Genomic DNA, 21629 nt, shown 5'->3' on the forward strand with positions numbered 1-21629 from the left:
AAGGCCTCAAGTCATCTACAGTTAACCACAAATGTGTTTCTTCTAATTCTGGCTGTATTTACACTTGGCATTAATATGTGACCTGTATCCGGATGTTGTCCACATACACATTGAAAAGGCAAGTGTAAACGCTCTTCTGATCGAATGTTATCCGATCAGTGTGTCCTGGTCCAGAGGTAGTCAAGGCCGCATTTTGATCGGATCTCCGTTTAATGTAAATGCAATCCAGCCATCGTGTCTGCATTTGCAGGTCGACATCACTCATAATGCCGCCCCCTCTCTCGCGAACTAGCAGAAAAAAAAGACAGAGAACACTTGTGTGTTGCGCTAATGAGACTCCTAAATGTCCCGTGACTGAAAATGCTTTTCAAAAGAAAACCCATCACTTCAGGTTGACTTTACACCGGGCCATTCACTGCAGACTTATTTAAATATTGTGCTGGAAAGACAGTTCCGATCGGATATCCAGATAGAAAAGTCAGTTGATGTTGCCAAGAGTAAACACGCCATGTTTTGATTTAATGATGATCCGATCTGCTTGATCGGAACACAGTGATTGCATGTTAATGCTAAGTGAAAAACACAGCCTCTGTTTATACTGGATATGGCCATAATTGCAATTATTAAAATAAAAACAGTGGGTGAAAAACACACCAAGTAGCTTCCTCTCAAACTGAAACTGGATTTAGTTTGATGCGAGACATTTGATGCAGAAAAATTGGTAATTGGGTAAGAGAGATATTATTTTCTACAGAAGAGCAAGCAAGACAAGTGGAGAAAAAAAAAATCTCTCTAGAGTCATTATATATGCAGATATGTTCTGCTATAAGTGTCATCCACATCAATTGACTCACACATACTATTTTGATCCCTTTCCTTAAAATTGTGTAGTAATTTGCTTGGGGGGGGGGGGGGGTCACGATTTTATTTCATTTTATTACAAATATGAGGTCTTGGGAAATCAGCTTTCCTGAGTGTGGCGGAGTGTGTGTTTGTGTTTGTATGTGCAGGCGCACTGCATGCATGCCCTCTGCAGAAATCTGAGTGAAGACTCTGTCACTTACTTACATAAACACAAAAACACACACTTACACAGTCTTACAACCAGCCTTTCTCAGCATGACTGTTGCTGCATACATGTGGATTAGAATGTTAACATTAGTGGGATGCTGCAAGGCTTTATCCACAAACCTCTGTGGTTTTCTGTGGACTCCAGACCTCACTCAGGTTGCTGGATCTTCTGTATGCTTTGCCCATTACGGCCCACTGTAGTTCATCCAGCATCCCACTCCTCCCCCAAGCCCTCAGGGTATGTCATATTTTCTGCAGTCCCTGGCTCAACCCATGCCTACCTGTAAGGGATCAAACACACCTCTTAATATCTATTCCACTCTGCCAGGCTGTCAGCATTACAGACTACATGTGACTAGAGAGTGCCTAGAACATTTAGACAGACAGTAAACTTTCTTTTTTTTCTGCTTTTTTTAAGCTAAATTACTGTTTACAATTCAAAAGTTAACCAAAAATGTTTGACTTATTTGTCTTTTTTTATCACTTCAAAGGTATATTACATGTCTGTGACTTTGAAGTTTGTTTACTCCTTCATTTTTTGGGTGTGTTTAAGGTTATGTTTTGCCAAGTAGTCAACTTAACAAACAAAGGCACTGGTAATAAAGAAGATTTTCAGCAAACTGCTGTGATTACTGGCAACAATCATTCACCTAATATTCATGAGCCAAATTGAGATTATTAAAAATATTAAGAATACAATCTTAATTAAGAATACACAGATTATTCCCAATTATCCCGATATTAAGTTTTTAAATTCCATATTTTATTGTTGTAATCTTTTATTTTATTCTCTCTTTTTTATGTATAGCACTTTGAATTTCCATTGTGTATGGAATGTGCTATATAAATAAACGTGCATTGCCTTGCCTTTACAGTGTACATACAGGGGTTGGACAAAATTATGTGAACAGCTGGTAAATAGGCTTATATTAATATAATATTTCTTAACTAAGTTGTTGTACAACCATTTGCCTTCCAAACCTCTTAGAATCAATACAATTTCATACAACTATTGAATAGTCTCCAGTTGAATGTTGTATAAGAACATCTATCAATTGCTTCATAGATGTTGAAGGATGAAATCTGCTACTCACTCTTCTTTCCGAAACTTTCCGAAACTTTTTTTTTTTATATATATATAATATTCAAGTCAGGTGATTTGGCTGGCCAGGGCTCAAGTGGATCAAGTTCATGCTGGTGCTCCAAATGTCCAGGGTTTTATAATCATGCTGTCATTTTAAAATTGGTGTCTTTGATTCTTTTTTTAGCAGTCACAGCTCTTTCATAGATGCTGGCTTTATGAAGTTCTCTGTGTTTATTTTTTTCATGGGAGCAGCATCTTCAGAGCGAATGTCGAGATTTGCTGTCTACTTTGCAGCAGTAGTTCTGTTTTTTGTCCCTTCTATTTACTTTTAGTTTTCACCCAAGATTTTTCTTCACTGATGAAGTCTTGCCATCTTTATAAAGAGGCTTGCTTTCAAAATACCAAACAATTGGCCTGTTAATGTTACAGATGTGTACCTCCACTAACCACCGCTGAACACAACTTATTCTACACTGATATACAACCTAAAGAATACAGACAACCAGAAGAAAAATAAAAGATAATTGCAGTGTTTGTTTGTTTTTTACAGTAGTTTACACAAATTATATTAACCTCTATAACAATGGGTGTTTGCACACTTTATTTTGTGAAACCTGTGTGTGTATGTTTTCCTTTAAATTATACACAGATTGTTGTGAATCATAATAATATAATATTTATTAAAGTAATCTAAGTCACATTTTTATTTACCTGAAAATCATAAAGTTTTAAATAAAAATCCTGATTTACAGGCTTTGGGATAGTTAAAATGGTGTCAATCAAATTCCATGTATTGTTCAATGAGTTTTAAAAATCTGATTTTAAGTAAAGTCATAAAACAAGTCTTAGCACAAGAACTAGGGATTAGGTTTCTCTGGTTACAGAGTTTTATTCGTTTTGTGATTTGTCATCTGGCAAAAAAACTCAAAGCTGGGGAATTTCATACACAAAATCAATTCAGAAAGTAATATTCTTCATAACTTCTGTAATACAGTCTAGGTACTAGGAGACATTTCTCATTACATGCTAGTCTCTGAAGGGAATTAAGAGGGATAGTTAGAAAGCAGGATGCAAAGTCAGTGTGATAGAGTTCAGTTCTACGACAGAAATGCATGTATTTCAAGTGTTTTTATTTCACACTATGGCCACGTGCACATGAAAACACAAATGAATGCTATGATGCATTGTCAAGAGCATGCCAAGCCAACAGCTGGCGATATAATCTCAACCATAAAGCCATGTTGGCCAATCAGAACCCTGAATAGGTTTCAAGTAGGTGGAGATAAGAGCACTGGCTCTGATGTCACAAGCCAAAAATGCACATTTCAGAAATGGTGCTACATTTGCGTGTGGACGAATGGCCAAACTGCTTTGTGTGGACAGTGCCTATATGCTACCAATAAAACTCACATTTTACTTTGACCTGTATATCTGTGCTCCCATTCTCAGTCTCTTTGTCTCTCTCACAGGAAGGGCAGCTGATATCTTTGCTGAGACACATTACTCATGAATGTGATTCCAAACCCTCGAACATTTCAGTGGATTTTATAAATTTGGTCCATTCTGTAGACCCAGGACTTTTTGATGCATATCGTAAACGACAACAGACATTGTTCCATTCCATTCCACGTGTATACTATCACAAACTGTTCTGTTTAACTCTGTCTGGTGTACCAGGCAGTCCTAAGTCCCCCGTATGCTGTTTATCTTCCCCTTCAATTCTCTGTGAAAAGTCCCCCTACAGTACGTAACATCAGCCTAAAGCAGTTAGCAAGCCAAAGTTAAGCTGACGTCTCTCTCTCCTCACGCACTCAAGCCTCTTGCGTGGGCTAAGACTCTTCCGTCAGAGCCGTGTTGCTAGAGGGGTGACGTCTCCTCTGTCAATTTGCTAACTTTACTTCTGAAGGAGCGGGCTGAGGCATTTTTATGAGGGTGAAAAAAAAGCATAGGAGGGGAAGACAAAATGCATCCGTTCAGTCTCCACGCACCCTCTTTGCTCTCCTACGCTGAAAGAGAGATGCGAAAAACTTTGCGACGTGACGGGTGCGTAATGAGCCTCTCCTGCAAGCCGCCCTCGCCCATGGAACATAATCCTTCTGGCTTTCGAAATCCCCCAAACCCTTTTATTTTAATACTTTATTACCTCTCTCCTCGACTGCTGGCTGAGCAACCTAGACTGGCGCATTCGCATGTGAGAAGCGTATGCAGCTAAGAAGCCTTAATATAGATCTTACTGCCTGTTACGAGATGAAAGCAGCCCCTCTTTCTGGATCACAGCTCATTTGTGCACTGACTGATCCGCTGAGAAGTCTGATCTTTCTTCTCTGACTTCTCTCTGATTGATTGAGAGAAGAAGAAAGAGTAGTAAACCCAACGTATTGGCGTAAATGGAAGCGCGGAAAATGATTCACCTGACTACCTTGTGACATGCGTTAGCTGTTGGGTTAAATTACATTATAACCCCAGTCTGTGCATCTATCTCAACCTACTGGTTACTCTGAGCTGAAATTGGAGTGGTTGTCTTCACATCGCCCCTTTCTGAGAAGACACAGCAGCTGGTCACAGTCAATGGCAGGAGAGGAGAGGATAACAGCATGTTCCTATTTCCATATGTAGACCTTATTGGCTCTTTATTCATTAGAGATGGCTTTCTGTAATGGGGTCACATTGTCCCCTATCTTCTGCCTTTCTCTGAGGAGGAAATGAATAATGGATTTGTGGTGAACGTATATGCTTTAATAGTATGCTTTTTCTCTTTCACACATATGCCCTTGCATGGTGTGTACAACACCTTGAACTCACAAAAAATTTGCAAATGTATAATGTTTTCTCTACAGGTGTAATGGGATCCCTGGAAAGTATGATAGATGACAATGGACTCAATCCTTTCTCCGCCTTACCGTCTCTGTTTCTTTCTGCGTCTCTCTCACTTTATGCATACTCCGACCTTGACTTCAAGGAAGTACACTGGAAATGATTTCTACTCTACAAATCTCCTCTAAGTCCCCCACAGTTTCGTGTGACTTTAACCATTTAATACGCAGCTGCACAATAGGACTCAGAAAGAGATGATTATGCTGGAACTTGCTCCCCTCCCACCCACCATTCAAGCAAGATTGGACAATTCCAAATGGAGGTCTTTTCTACTGAGAATGGAAATCTTCCGGCTGAATTTGCCAGGAACGGGAGTAAATAGTGGATTTATATTTATGGAAATCACAGGGACAGCGGGGATGATGGGGGAGAGAGAAAGAGATAGAGAGAGAGAGAGACAGAGAGAGAGAGAACAAAAGCTGATGAGCTCTTCAGCTAGTGTGCTCCTTGCTCCACAAAGACATTTAAGCTTTATAAATGTTGTATTTGGGGAGAACTTAATTGGATTTATGTTGCTCAGGCCTTGAATACAAATTGTGATTGGCATCTGCATGGCTGGAAAAGGAAAAGGGAGGTCCACAATGAAGGCAAAACATTGTTTTTGTTTTCTCCTTTTTTTGTCAGAAATGCTTTGAATTAAGAATGGGTTATGAATGTTGGCTAGATGTTTCTTATATATTTTTAGTATTTTTTTTTTTTGGGAGGGGGGGGTACCATTCAATATTTTCAATGGTAGTGTTTTAAATAGCATGCTGACAGCTTGCTTTGTGTTGGTGCATCTTTAAATAAATCCCCTTTCAATTAAGTTTTGTAAATGAATATTATTGTATTGCAAATAAACATGAATAAACAATGAACATTATATATTTAGAAATGAGCAATAGTTGTTATTCAAAAAAGGTTATATATTACTCGTTACTAGTTACTCCTTTCAAAAGAAACAGTATCTTCCACATAAAATTCTTCTAAAATGTTACTAACAATATATTTCTACCTCATCATTTGACCAAAATCCACACTGGATCACAAAAATCTCAATTGTTACTGATAGTGACATCCTGATAGTAAAAGTGGTGCATTAATTGTCATGTATAGCTTGAAGCTAATTGTAGCTATAATTTCTCTGTAACTCATATGTGATTATATTTCATGAAGTATTTTATCAAAATAAATCACCTAAGTGAATAAGATTTTTAATTTTAGTAATATAATTCATATCTGGATCAGAGGGATGTGGGTGGGCAAGCCATTTAATGCCAGGGTAAAGTAATGCCACTACTTACACATCCGTGTTCAAATCACCTTTTCACCTGACAAAATCAGTCTAATGGCAATTTTTACATCCCCTGAATGTAAGCTTTTCCATATTCCATGTTTTGGATTAATACACTGGCTATGAGTAGTATAATTGATTGATTAACCTGTATTATTAAATGGCGTAAACATTGTAGTTCATTTTTAGTCTGTGATACCAGATGCACTAGCTAATAAACTGAAGCTTATTGTAAAGTGTTCCCAAAAATATGTTGTTTTGCATGTCCTTACTCTGAATGTATGTCAGAAAAGACAGGGATCGATGCCAGCTGCTCTTAGGGGCCTTCTCTGAAGGGCTGTCTCCAACCAGCCAAAATAAAAAAATATATTATTTATATTAGGATGAGCACAAAGCAGAAAGATCCTTTAACTTAGAGCCAATCCACAGAAGACAGACACATGGAGCCACACAGACTGACAGCACAGAATACAGTGTCTCTTCCTCTCTCTCTCTTTCTCTCAAAATAATTACCATAAATCAAGGGAGCAAACATCATTGTGACTCTATATGTACCTTTCTCTCCTGAGGTCTTTTTCCAGAGGTTAGGGTATTAAATTGAGGAATAAACACAAATTAATATAGTCTAATAAGAGCCTAATCACAATACACTCTCTCTAAAAATGGCAATTGTGGCAGAGTTTACAGAATCACCTGTACTAATTACCCCTTAGTGGTGCTTTTTATTAGTCCCAGTGGAATCAGCAGACCACCTAGAGGGCTTGTCAACACAGGGCATGCATTTCCTCAGGGTGTAGTTCAGTGTGTGTGTGTGTGTGTGTGTGTGTGTGCATGTGTGTGCTTATGTATTTGGGTCAATGTGCTGAATGGTAATAGAAATGGGAGCAGTATTGGAGTGCCTACTGTGTGAGGTGGTGATGACTGCTAATGAGTGTGAAACAGGGCTGAGAGGTCGAGACCCCACTGAGTCCCTCGAGACCTAGAGAGAAATCTGCCCCAGAGAGTGTTCTACATGTAGACGTAAAGAAGAGCGCGAGAGAGAGAGAGTGTGTGTGTGTGTGTGTGTGTGCTTGTTTTGCACCTACTGTTTAGAGAATGGAGTAATTTCCTGTCCTCTTCCAAAGCATTCTGTCATCACTCTGCTCCCACTCTACTGTGGGATTTCCTTTCCCCATTCCCATTTTTGTTTTTTTGTTTGTTTGTTTTTATGCCATCTGAGTGCAAGTTGAATTAATTGAAATCATGTATGGTTCCTAGATTTGTATGATTTTATGAGTATTTTTGAATATAATAGTTTAATAGGCTAGCTTTCCTTACCTGTCCTTACCAGATACAGCATGATAAAGCATTAAGCAATAAAAACTATAATTGTTTTGGTCCAAACAAGCCGAGTTTGACAAGCATCATTTTGGTCACATGATTTACATTTCTTGCACTGGTTAGCCCCGCCCCTACTGAATTATCATTGGGCCAAAGAAGCCTTCCTATGTGTCTTAAACAGAATGTTTAAAATGAAGGCAATACTGTTGTTTTCCTCTTGTTTTCTTAAACATAATTGGGTCATGAATGAATATTATTTTATCTAAATATTTACTTTTTTAAGCATAAGACATTTTCAGAAGCACTGTTTGATTAATGTGCAGACACTTTTACACTTCAGCTCTTAGAAAGTTGCCACTACCATTAGTTTCCATTTCTGTGGTGCCGCCCACACAGAATTCTCATTGGACCAAAGTGCCACTCTTCATGTATTTTAAATGTCCAATATGGCTGAAGAGAAATTGATTGAGAGGTTCAGAAACAGATATTTCATGACAAATTCCTCCCAAAAAAAAAAACAATAAAAAATAAAAATAAAAAATAAACATTTTAGAAAATCACATCTGATTAAGCATCATAGAAGTCATGAAAAAGGTAGGTGTGCTTAGTGTTGAAAGTGCACAAAAAGAGGCGTGTTTTGTGATTGTTCAGAATTTTTTTTTTTTTTTTTTTTTGCTTTCAATGTGAACAGACAAATTACTTGTAGCAGGAATCATGTCATTTCATGCCTGGTTAGGATTTCATTTACATGTGTCATAGTGTTATAGTTCATCCAAATATAAAAATTCTGCCATCATTTACTTATACTTCCCTTGCTCCAAACCTATTTGACTTCCTTTCTTATGTGGGACATAAAATAAGATAATTTGCGAAATTTCTCAGTGTTGTCTGTTCAAAGGAACCTAAAGTAACCAGAATATCTAAGTAACAAATAAGTAATTTTAAACTGACATGAGAATAAGTAAATAATGACAGAATATAAACTTTTGGGTGGACTATTTAAAGGAACACAATCATTTTTATGGCGCATCTTTTTTAATTCCACAATAAATTATCACATTCACTCTCAGTCGTAAATTTGTCTTTCCAATTATATGCATGACAGAATTATTCACGTTTCTTTCAGACAAGCTGTTGCATTACAGTCTGTTAAAACACTGTGCCCGTGTATCGGAGCGATCTTAGAGTAAAGAGAACACACAACATTCTGACTTTCCATATTAAAATCCCTCTTTGCTAAAGGCAAAATCATTCAGATCCCCTCCGTGTTCACTTTCACTCCCCATTGCCTCACAGGAAGGGATCATCTTGTTAGATTTATACTTAGCTAGGGGGTCTACATCCAGGAGGGCCTCCCTATCTCTCTCTCTCTCTCTCTCTCTCTCTCTCTCTCTCTCTCTCTCTCTCTCTCTCTCTCTCTCTCTCCTTATCTCTATCTTCTTCTTTAGTGAGGTATTTGACCTGGTGGTATGCTCCAGTGGTGCAGAACACTCCTGATGAGGGGTTTCTCTGCTTCCTTCATCTGCTTTTCCGTCACACACACTGACACTACACCACATCGACCCACACTCTCCCCTTAGACCAAGGCCTAAATAGCCAATCAATACAGCCACCGCAGCTGTTCCTACCTCCTTATATTTACCTCGCATGGCAGCCTCACCACGCGAGCGGCTCCCTGAAGTAATCAGCTCCCTCCACTGTGTCTGAATAAAAGACCGAACATTGAAAGACAGACACATCCTAAATGGACTGTGTCATTGTGCATGCATGAATGCACTGGGAGACGAGAACGTGCAAATACAATCAAGAGCCCTAGCTGTGGCTACCAAGTCGTCAGAGCTCCCCAAAACCTGTTGATCAGTTGCTCCAATCACCCCCATTCCTGCCTCTCCTGATGTCTGAGTGATTCTATTCCTTTCTGCCGGAGTCTGCTAGCTGGGTGCCCAGCTGATCGAATAAACCATCGGCAAACCCCACAGCCAATGAGTTATTGTCTGCAATAGCCGAGTCACAAGCGTCCATTCCAGGACCACGTCCACCACTACACAATATCTGCTGGAGCTGCTGTTATTGGCGTTGGAAGGGAAAAAAGCAGCACGGTCATTTCTCCAGTAGAGTGCTTGTTCCTCCATTAGCTGCCTTAATTGAGTAGACTTTTATACTTCAGCACCTTATTAAATCAGAAGAAAGCAGGCCAGAGAGTATTACGTGAGAGTAAATTGATTTTGGCACCATGCTGCTCATCTACTTTGGCCGTCTTCACACAAACCCAATCCTCCAATTATTGTTTATGGCTTGCCTCTTTGTCTTTGCTCTCTTGCTCATTCTCGTTCATTCTCCTCTCCGTTCTCCTGCTTTGAGCCATCCGTAATATTTTGTCCCTGCTTAATCCAGTCCCGAGAGGACACAGTACTTTGCTGTTTGCATCTTTGTTAAATGCTAACCATGAGGTTTCCATCAGATACTCTGCACTTGGTAATAAATAAAAAGATCAGCAGAAATATCAGTATGTGTCTTTGTGGGTGAATCTATCCGTTGTTCTGTTGTTTTATAGTTTTGTAATTTATAGGTAATACTATTACTATTATGATTCAAATGATACCCATTCTGCATCATCTATAATAGGCTTGACTTTGCTTTTTTAGTTTATACAATCATGTTGAAGAGGACAATTCGAGAGTTACCCCTCTTTAGTAAATACAGTTGTCAATTTCACTGTGTAAAAGCCACTCATGATGAATAAATGAGGCCTGCCACCCGCACCACTACCACCAACGACGGATGAAATGTCCGCCAATAGATCATTTCAGCTGAATAAATAAATCCACCAAAAATCCACTCTCCACCCAGCGCTCTCTGTCGTCTGTGCAGTGTGAAAGCGCAATATATGCATAACCATAATCCCTAAACATGTTGTCATTACATCCCTTGAATTACCATTTTTTATCCCATGCTCTATTAAAAGATTGCACTACTTACACAAACAGACACTTTGTACCGCTTCATGTCTGCTTCAGCCAAGTCTCGGAATTCAAACGCCACTGAACAACTGGAGAGATCCATTAAATCCATCAGTATCCCCTCTCAAACCCCATTGGCAGGCTTAAGCCCCGTAAGTACACATGATATAACGACAGAATACATGTTTTGGAAGCACAGTAAGCATTAATGAAAATAGCACAGTGAGGATAACAGCAACTCATCTGCATGTTTGGTTGACATCTGCTTAACAGAATCCTCTCTCACTTTGATCTGCCTTGAATTGGCCACTGAATCTCACTTTTCACATAAGTGATTTTGACTGGACTGTGAGCCTGATTGTGTCATTGAGCAGAATTCAGCTAGCAGCTTATGTCTGATTCTACCATCAGGGACTGTTTGCAGATGTGTTAGGATTCACCTTTCAAAACACAGAAGCTTGGGGAGATGCATGAAAGTAAAATGAGCTTATTAATTCATGCTATGATGGTTCCATGTGTTATATTCTCTACAGTGTGATGTGCAGGAGGGATGCCCACTGGATCCTGTCACAGTAACACACAAACCGTCTGGCAACTGACATTGTACTGTAATCTTGATGTGATCATGATGGGGCATATTTTAACCTATGTCATGTTCTGAATCTATCTATCCATCCATCCAATTTTTTATATATTTTAAAATGTAATTTGCTATCTGTCTGTCATCTCTGCAAGATATACCTATAAACAAAAACAAAAAGAGTTGATGAAAAAGGTAGATATATTACTTTGATTTAAATTATGGTCCTTTACGTACATACTGCAATTCTGCAACCTATTAGCTGTCTCAGTTCAAATTCGGTTAAAATGCAATTATGGTTTTAGTTGACAGTTAATGAGAAATAAACAGATGTTGCCACGAGTTTGGCAGAAACTATAGCCAGGTTTAATTTGTGGGCAGTTTTTGCACTAATCATGACAATGTAAGCAACATTATTCTCTGTTGGTGCAGTGTTGGATATGCATTTGGAGTTGACTTACTATCAGTCATGTATGCACGTATGATAAACATTGACCTGGTGACTACATTGCTGTATCTGTTTGCTAATAATAGTAGTCATGCAAACCTTAGTGTATCCACCTACACATCAGTACAGATCGTATTCTTATTTACAATCATTGATTTATTGGTTTAACCCAAAGCTATTTGCAAGTGAGAAATAATATAACACAAGTGATTCATAATAAGAAGTTGTTTAAATACATTTATTTTAAGTAACTGTTCCTTCCTGATGCTCACAGAGTTCTCCAGGGGTTATTTGACCTTAATTTGTGGTCCTTCCTGCACACTATCTTTCAGATTCTATTAAGACTTTTGTGAAGACTGCATTGTGAAGTCTAAGACATGGTTGAGCATGTTGGTCTTTCTGCATCCCGCAGGTCTCCCGTTATGGCCGGAGGCTTGTTTGCTGTAAACCGACAGTGGTTCTGGGAGCTGGGAGGATACGACACAGGCCTTGAGATCTGGGGCGGTGAGCAATTTGAAATATCTTTCAAGGTGAGTTAAAGCATCTGGGTCGATTCCTCTATGCAATTCGCAAATAATACATCAACTCTTACAGACCTTATGAAGGCTGCTTCCTGTTGTTGGCCTTTCAGAACAAAATAATCAAACAGAACACAATAAGACCCATGCAAGATACAGTGCTTTGTGCAATCCAGGCATTAAAATGGATTTCATGACACACCCTCCAAAACCACATCCAATAGCTCATTGTTCCTGATCCATTGCAAACCTTTAACTATAACTATACCATATTCCTTTTCTCACACTTAATGTGAAGTGCTCTCTGTCTGTCTAGACAATCTTTTCTCATTCTTTTCAACAATAAAGCCGGAATGAGACTGGACGACAGAGGTTATTTTCTTCACTGTGTTACTAAGCGAAGCCTCAGAGCCAAAAGCATACCAGTGGCCAAAACAAGATGGTGACAATAGGAGAGCTGTGAGTGTGCATGTGTGTGTTTTTGTGTTAAGACAGGCTAGACTGCTGAAACTAATTCGATTTTGTGATCCAGTGATTGGCTGGGGCTCTGAAGTGATTCGGTTTTGATTAGCGGAGCCAAAACTGGTGCCGATGGATGTGAGGAAGTGTTCCATTTATCAGTTCTGACATACCTGCCACCCCACTCTTTTTCATTTGACTCTCACTTGTGCTGGCACTGAACTTTGTTTTTAGAACACTATCCTCCGCGCCTCTCTAGTAACTATGGCAACTGCAAAAAAATAGTTTAGAGGCTAAACCGGTTGTTTGACAGGTTTTTTCTTTATATTTTTATCATTATTTCCTTTTATGCACAGTATGTGCCTGTTGCTATTTGTTATAAAGTTGTACCATTCACACTAGACCTTGAAATATGGTAGTAAAATAGCAAATAACATTCAATTTGAAAACGTTGGTACTGTAACACAGTGTCTCCATCTGGAACCGACATGCAACTACAAACTGAAATAAAAGCCGGGGCTGATTGGGCCTGGCATCATCCCATTGATTGGTTGCCTGCCATACTCCGTCCAAGTTTCATCCATCTGTTCGATGTAGGCAGCTTTCTAAATGCAATTTGAGTCATCTTAATATCTTTAGTCCAGCCATGGCTGCCTCCCTTCATGCTTCATGATAAAAAAGGCTGTGAAAAAAAAAATCTAAAATCTTAAAACCAGATTCCTAAAACTTCATTTGTTGCATAGCTTCCTCGTTTATCCTCAAATGAGGGATTGGCAGTGGCATTTTTCTCACTGCTTTGTAGCACTGATGTTTCTAACGATTCTCTCCCTATAACGATGGGGTCTGTGAAGTTAGCTTGACCGCTAACCCGCCGCCTGGCAGGAGAGATAGGTCTGTGCAGTTTGATATCTGCAGACAGTTCTCATTGGGCCCAGCGGGTGACCGAGGAAGAGAGAAACCATCAGACTCAACTTGTCCAACTAGAAGCCCACCTCCCCCTGCCTTCTCACCTCCCTCTGTGTGTCAGTGGCCCTGGCCGAGTCCACACTCCACTATGCCTGAGCCAATACTCGATAAAGACAGGAACATCAAAGCCTTGGTCTTAAGTAGAACAGAAAGAGAAAGACGGGAAGGGAAGCATATTGAACACCCTGCTTTCCTTCTTTATCTCTCTTTTCTTTTGGTGTAAAGAGGAACAGTAGAGACACAATTGTGAAGCGGTTGGACAACTCTGGTTCTTTCCTTTAGTGGATGCCAGTCGATCCGTAATTGGAGCCCATGGTGAGAACGTTGCTTGTTGCTGGTATGATGTGGAAGCATAGCTAAACTTCAAGCTAGTCTACAATAGTCTTTCCGCATATTCACACTGAGACCTACCCAGACTGCCTGTGTAGGAACTCACAAGGATGTGATGCATGAGGCTTTTTGAGCTTTTTTAACTGTCTGAGAGAATCCAGGAAAGAGACAACTCTGTATGTACTGCGATGTAGTTTAAATGTGTGTGTTTGTGTGTACGTGGTTTTTAGGTGTGGATGTGCGGAGGCAGCATGTATGATGTACCCTGTTCGAGGGTTGGCCATATCTACAGGAAATACGTCCCCTACAAGGTGCCTTCAGGGACCAGCCTGGCAAGAGTGAGTAGGACTTCTACTATCCTTCCAAATGAGAAAGAATAGAGTGTTTCTCTACAGTGGCCCAATTCTGCTAGATTATAGTGCTCTAGATTCACAATGTTCCTGAGACAATCTTATTCATATTCTGCTCACATGATAAGAAACATGTGGTATGGATATATATATATATATATATATATATATATAGATAGATAGATAGATAGATAGATAGATAGATAGATAGATAGATAGATAGATAGATAGATAGATAGATAGATAGATAGATAGAAATCAACATCTCCATTAATCTGTCTCATAGAACCTGAAGCGAGTGGCAGAGACGTGGATGGATGAGTACACCGAATATATCTATCAGCGCCGGCCTGAGTACCGCCACCTCTCCACTGGCGACCTGACCGCTCAGAAAGAGCTCCGCAAACACCTCAAATGTAAAGACTTCAAATGGTACATGAACACCGTGGCCTGGGACCTGCCCAAATATTACCCACCTGTGGAGCCACAGCCAGCTGCCTGGGGAGAGGTGGGTGAAGAAAGACTGTAAAAACTGCAAACATTCCAGTGTTGAGACAACTGCAGAATTTAATTACTAGCTTTCAGTCGTTAATTTCATAATTTGGAATTTCAGTTGGATTAGCTACAAAAAGTACAAATGTTGAATTGAAACATAAAATGGCATGAATATAAGTTGCTGTGAATTTAAAGATATCAGTGCAGTTATACAACAAAGCAATTTGAATAAAAACAGTGGTGTATACAGTATACTGTACAGAGAGAGAGACAAAAGAGAAACCAATAGCCTGTGCCACCACAGTTAACAATAAAGCAATATAGAGGAGTAACCCTGCTGCCTTTTTTGTTTTACCTCATGTCGCTTTGTTCCCCCATAAGTGGGTGCATAATTTTTACTTGGTTTGAGTTTTGCACTAAAAATGACAAAATCGTCAATATATGAAGAGTTTGGTTCCAAAATGCAATAAATCCATTTAGATTAATTTGAGTAAAAATATGTTTTCTTTACCAAGAATGTGGCAGGATGAAAACCACTACTTTTTGTTTCAAACTTTCACATAGCATCTTTGGGTTATTAAAATCCAGGTTTTGTTTTCAAAGATTTATTATAAAACTGTATAATTTTTTTTCCCCAAAATGCAATAAATCCTTGATATTTTTTACTTCTCAAAATGCAATAAATCTATTGACTCAATTCCAAAGTTATTTTTCATATTGAAACTGATGAAAATACACAACATAGTAAGTTGACCCACATATGAAAGCCTTTCACTACTAATCTTATATACAGGCACTGGACTAAAAATACATTTATCAGTCATCGCTTCCAAATTGAATTTAACGGGTCATCTTGTTAATGCTATGAACTAATTACAGCAATAAAATTGTATCATTAACAAGAACATGAACAACATCACATTAGACCACAGAGATTCCAAAATGACATTTCCCTTAAATTCAACATCTAAAAGTGCACTCATCATTGCCATGTTACATTCATGTAGTTGACTAGAGCTATGTGCTGTATTAACAAAAACATAAATGGCATTAATAAAAACACTAACATTGACAAGCTAATCAATAAATCGAATGTGATTCATCTAATGAACGCAATGTAGTGTATATTGTCACTCAACTACAGCTCTGTGTAGTAAATGCATCTGAATAATTTCCATCTGAAAGCACGTGATGGAGATTTACCAGTACTATTAATCACAGAACCGGCTTTACTGACGAGATGTGCATGACAATCACATGCAATTTATCATGCAGCCCTTGTCTGTCGAGCAAAGTACAAAGTAGATGAGGAAAACTAAGATGCCGGGTGTATTCAAAGCACCGCCATTACTGTTTAGTGTGCATGGAATGGTGTGCTGTGATTGGTTTTTACTATTTACAATGTGTGGAATGGTGTGCTGTGATTGGTTGAGCTGATATATCGCGTTCTGCAAAAAAGGGAGACTGGCATTTGTTGCGTTTTGGGAAAAAAGGGAGAAAACATGACCTAACAACTGCGAATATCGCATTTTGCGTAATTAAATGTTTGCTTTCCAGTACCGACCAGATACAATACTGATTTTGGCAGAAACTACATCGCGTTTTGGAACCAAACTCTTCTTATCCTGTGTGAGACAGAGCATAGACAGGTAGAGGCATGTGTGTGTATATGACAGAGTTTATGCAGAAATGTTCATTGATTTATGAGAAGCACTGCCTGGTGAGATATATTTTTCACAGGAGACAAGCAGGCGGCTGGTTCTCACCTAAACCCGCACTGTCTAATACACAGCGACATCACATCGTAAACATTGTTTGCATCACTGCTTCCTAATCCATAAATACACATAACATGCGTAATACATTTATTACTCAAGCTGATACAGGCAGACAGGCTATTCAGGTCATTCATTATCATGTGGGTTTCCTGTGCCAGAACAGCGGTTCTTGGGAACACATGTGGAGAGACGGGCCTGCCAATTCCCTCCATCTGCAGTTCTGCCATGTCTGTTATAGTGGGGGGTATTTAATATGCATGGACTGATTCCCATCTTGTGCATTTTGATGGGCCTTTTTAATCACTGCTGAATGATGTACCTCACAGACATCATGTCTTAATGAATGCCCCTGGGGAACACCATCTCCTCTTTTTTCAATTCCCTGTCGTGAAGTGTCAGAAATGGCAAGTAATAATTTAAAAATGTAATTAATTTCCCATCCCAATTAATTGGACGGCTGATGCTTACCATAAAGCATATCCATCCATTACACTGAGGTAGTAATGGAAACTGCCTTTTGGTTTCAAATGTTTGCGTGGAGGGAGGCAGCCCAAAAATGTCCATTAGCCGACAACATGCTGTCCGTTTCACTTACTGGCTCTTTCTGCATTAGCGATATAAATATAGTAAAAAGGAAAGGCTGTTGGAGTGCGGCTGGGGAACCTGCTTAAGGGAAATTTTATGCATGGTAAATATCTTCTTTCCTGAGGTGAAATGATAGTAATTTGATGGTCAGGCTGATCGTTTCATATGGCTTGCTCTCTAGCTGGTCTACTCGTGCAGCCTCCTGTCACAGCGCCTGATGTATTGTTCAATAAAAGAGCCTCATTAGACTTTGGAAGCCAACCCCACAGGCCATGACAGAAAACAAGAGAGGGGTAGCTAAGGAATGAAACGGGTCCTTGTAGGCAGTTTCAGGAAAGGACAGGGGTCACGGTCAGCATGACCTCCAGCTGACAGGGCAGCAAAATGGGTAAGCAGGCTGCCAGCCATATGGCACTCGCCCACCTGCATGCATATATACTCTCTCTCTCCCCCACAGCTGTTTCTTTGCCTCTTCAATACACCCAAATACTCTAAATAATGCAATCAGCAGACTTTTCAGCCACTTTTATGCTCATAGCCATTGCTGCCAAAGGCTGTTATGGTGTAAATGCACTCGTTAGGTTTCCTATGGCTTGAGAGGAGGAAGAGAGGAGAGACTCATGCTGATTTGGTCTGATTCTGCTACTTATTTACCTCTGAAGTGTTTGTCATTACATGCACTCTTCTAGCGTAGCCTCCTATGTTTTAATTTATATTCTTGCTTTACTTTGTGGTGTAAATATATCTTAAATAAAAATGTAAGTAATTTTTCTTATTTTGTGGCCCACAAAAAAAGTGTTAAACCATGAAAATGTAGTATGTGCTGATGATTTGACTTTAGCAGCACTTAAAATGATGCAAGAGGAAATGTTCTTGCTGTTTCTTTCTAATCAGCACAACCTCCTGCTGAGGTTCTTAAAACATATTGGAACACATTCATAGCTGCTCTGACCTCACAGAAATGGGGTTTGGTTGTAAATTGCTTGAATCCAGCAGTAAATTAGGTTCTAATGCATGTCTTTGTTACCATGTTGAACAAGTCAAATAATTCATCCTGGAAACATCACTTGACGGCAGGCGCAAGGAAGGTCCAAAAGAGAGCGAGAGGCTGCTAATAGACAAGAAAATGAATTAAACATGTTTTCTTTTTATAAACTCAGGGACAAAAATAAGCATTTAAGAATAAACTGGCAAGGCACCGCTTGGTGTGACCTTGCTTTTTGCTTTCATTTTGTTCCATTTGTCAGACTTGTCCTTGCTCGATTCTCCAATCCAGCTCATTCGAAAAGAAATCACAGCCCAAATCGGATGCACTATTTCCTTTCCCGTAAATAATACGCTGTAAAGTGTTGAGCTGACCTGTAATGAAGACCAACACAAGGGTTAGGACATTTAATTCTGATGCCACACATTGACCAAAGCTTGTTGTGTCAATCTGCTGTAGAAATCACTCTGATTGTATTGGTTTTCAGCTTTGGTTTAAACTCATTCAAACTTTTAGAGTGAATTTTGGGCTTTCTGACAGCGAGCAAAAGCAAATGCATCTATAGTCGCCAACAAGAAAAGCTTTAAGTCATGCATTCACAGAGCAGAACGCTTGGACCAGAACTTCATGTTGATTTGTGGTGCCTACTAACTGATTTCCAATTACTTTCAACAGTCATGCCTTCCCAAGAGCTCAAAAACCCTAAATCCCTCACCTCAATCGTTCAAGACTCATAAGCGTGAGAAAAACATATTTGAGAAAGTGGGCTCCAACAAACACACTGTAATCTGTTTGCTCTTATGGCCTTGGTATGCAGTATATAATTTCAGCAGTGGAAGCTTATGCATTGTTCATGCACTAAACTGCACGGAATAATATGTTCCACCAGAGTTCATCCTTTTTGTTAGGTCTCCTTTTGTGTGTGTGTGTGTGTGCGTGTCTATCTGTACGTGTGACCTTGCCCCAGGACCTGGTCCTCTCATGTCTCCCTAGTGAGGTGAATAAGTGAGCAGAATTGGCCTAGAAACTGCTGCCGACTATTCTATGTCTGCTCAGGAGGCAGTGGCTCCAGCCGCTCATGCATTATTGAGCTGCTCTGTGACAACAGTCGGTTCACCTGAATGCCTTAAAGAAAATTAGTTGACCTGGACAGCCAATCAAAAATTGAAAAAAGGAGACCAATATAAGGACAAAGGGCAGCGGAACTCTCTGGAGTTCATGCAGTGGGGAAAGTGCACACGTCTTTGTGAAAAGATGTATTTTGAATGAATCATTATTTAAATAGGCCGATTTAGCACTTGAAAAGATTGGAGATCAGGGGTCATATTGTACCGCACTGCACAGTTGTGGAAGAAGTGAACCTGAAGAACCTTGTGGAAGAAACTATACCTTGAATCCACATTTCAAGAGCACCGTAGAGGTGATTGTTATTGTCAGGAAGTACTCTATCACATCTAAGTAATGTAAAGCACATACCTTGTGTAAATATTTAGTAAAAAAAAAAAAAAAAAAAAAATTTACACATGCTTTTGACATTCTCAATTCATTAATATGCATAATTTTAGACATTTTAATATTCACAGAACTGTTAAATCTCAGGCAACATTTGTTTATAGAGAATATTGATAAAATTTTGCTAATATAATATTTGTTCCAGTAGAACATGTGGTATAGTATAGTATAGTATAGTATAGTATAGTATAGTATAGTATAGTATATGATATTGAGGTTTTGTTGAAATTGCAATAAAGACCAAAATTAGTAAACATGAATAACTGGAAAAAATAAATTAGTAACCAATAATGATAATGTGCCATTATTTTTAGCAAAAGTATATCGTGGACTTATATTATGTATAAAAATAATAATAATGATGATGATGATGATGATAATAATAATAATAATAATGTTATTATTAATAATAATAATAATAATGTTATTATTATTATTAATAATAATAATAATAATAATAATAATAATAATTTAATTAATTTGTTTATTTATTTAATAATAATATTGATTATTATTTAGGAAAAATCTAAATATTTCTGGCACTTTTTTTGTTGTTGTTGTTGTTTGTTTGTTTTTTGTTTGTTTGTTTGTTTTTTGTGGTGGTGGTGGTGGGCATAGTTTGGCAGGGCAGAACATTCCTAATTGTTGAACCCATGTATAATTTATTCAGTACTAATAAATTATGCAATAAACATACAATATTTATAAACTGAAAAAAAGTAGTAGTATTATGTGTATTAAAGTATTCTTCCCACTTTGACATCAGTTAAACCATTTTATGTGTGGAGCGCTATTTGTATGGACGAGTTCCTAGCTGTGTCCAAAACCATGATTTCCATGTCTGTTAGGATGCTACCTTCAGCTGCCTATGTAGACAGTACAGATTGTGAGGCAGCTCACTAGGTTTTGAAACAGTGCTTATGTGTATATTACAGTACAGATTTGTCTTACAAACTTTTTAATCTCCAATTCCTTGTTCTTGAACTTTGTTCGATACAGTGACCATGCTAAAGCTAACCTTGTTAAATCCTTGTGCAAGTGATGGGAGGCATTCAGCTAATCTTTTTCTGTGTCCATAGATCCGTAATGCAGCATCTGGTTTGTGCATTGACTCTAAACATGGCTCTACGGGCACAGAGCTGCGTCTGGACACTTGTCTGAAAGAGGGTGCGGAGCGGACATGGGCACACGAGCAGGTATGAGGCTACTATTCTGTACACCATCCTGCATTGCTGAGCACTTCTTTGTGTGAATGGTGTGAACAGCATTAAGTGTTCATGTAGTTTCTTAAGCAACGATAAAAACTTTGAAGCCATGATAGCATGACATGGAGCTCATTCTGTGATAATCTCCTTGAAATTAAGAGAATCGCTGTTCCCTGTGGTGGTTAGATTTTCACGTTTGGCTGGAGAGAGGACATCAGGCCTGGGGACCCCCTGCACACCAGAAAATTCTGCTTCGATGCTATTAGTCAGAATAGCCCCATCACCCTGTATGACTGTCATGGTATGAAAGGCAACCAGCACTGGAGCTACAGGAAGGTAATGCAGTCAAAAATGTGAACATAGCTACTCATTCTTATGATATAACACCAATCGATGAGAATAACTGTACGTAGTGACTAAAACCATAAACATACAAATATCTTGTTTTAACTTCTTTCAAGTAGTTTCTTCAAAACTTGCCTTTGCATAGATTTACAGGCATGGGGTCAAGGTCTGTCTAGTCAGCATGACCCTGTGAAGCCCCTGCTGGTGGATGCAGAAACTACACGCTCTGTCAGCAAAAAGAAACCTTTCTGTGTTCTCAGAAAAAATGAAAGAAACAAAGAAAAACTCTATTACGAAACTTCAATAAATTAATAAATAAATATCATATTACAATAGAATATTTTAAAAGTTCTTGTAATTTTTTTTTAGATCATTATTGGTTTACATTAATGTAATATATGTTTGCATGTATGCATTGATGCATAGGATTTTAGATTAATATAAATAAATACAAACCTTTAAATTTACCTTTACCTTTAAATGATTGTATA

The 21629-nt window shown here is 38.7% G+C and overlaps 1 protein-coding gene across 1 annotated transcript in view; it reads left to right on the plus strand.

The window, feature by feature from the left end:
- LOC128016452 (polypeptide N-acetylgalactosaminyltransferase-like 6) overlaps window positions 1–21629 on the plus strand; it is a 162305-nt gene that overhangs the window by 138630 nt on the left and 2046 nt on the right. The window contains exons 8-12 of the mRNA XM_052600964.1: window positions 12023–12140; window positions 14114–14221; window positions 14520–14741; window positions 20668–20784; window positions 20980–21129. Coding sequence (XP_052456924.1) covers window positions 12023–12140; window positions 14114–14221; window positions 14520–14741; window positions 20668–20784; window positions 20980–21129 — 715 coding nt within the window. The remainder of the gene's footprint in view (window positions 1–12022; window positions 12141–14113; window positions 14222–14519; window positions 14742–20667; window positions 20785–20979; window positions 21130–21629) is intronic.

This window comes from Carassius gibelio, chromosome A1 (assembly GCF_023724105.1).
Source record: "Carassius gibelio isolate Cgi1373 ecotype wild population from Czech Republic chromosome A1, carGib1.2-hapl.c, whole genome shotgun sequence".
Lineage (NCBI taxonomy): Eukaryota > Metazoa > Chordata > Actinopteri > Cypriniformes > Cyprinidae > Carassius > Carassius gibelio.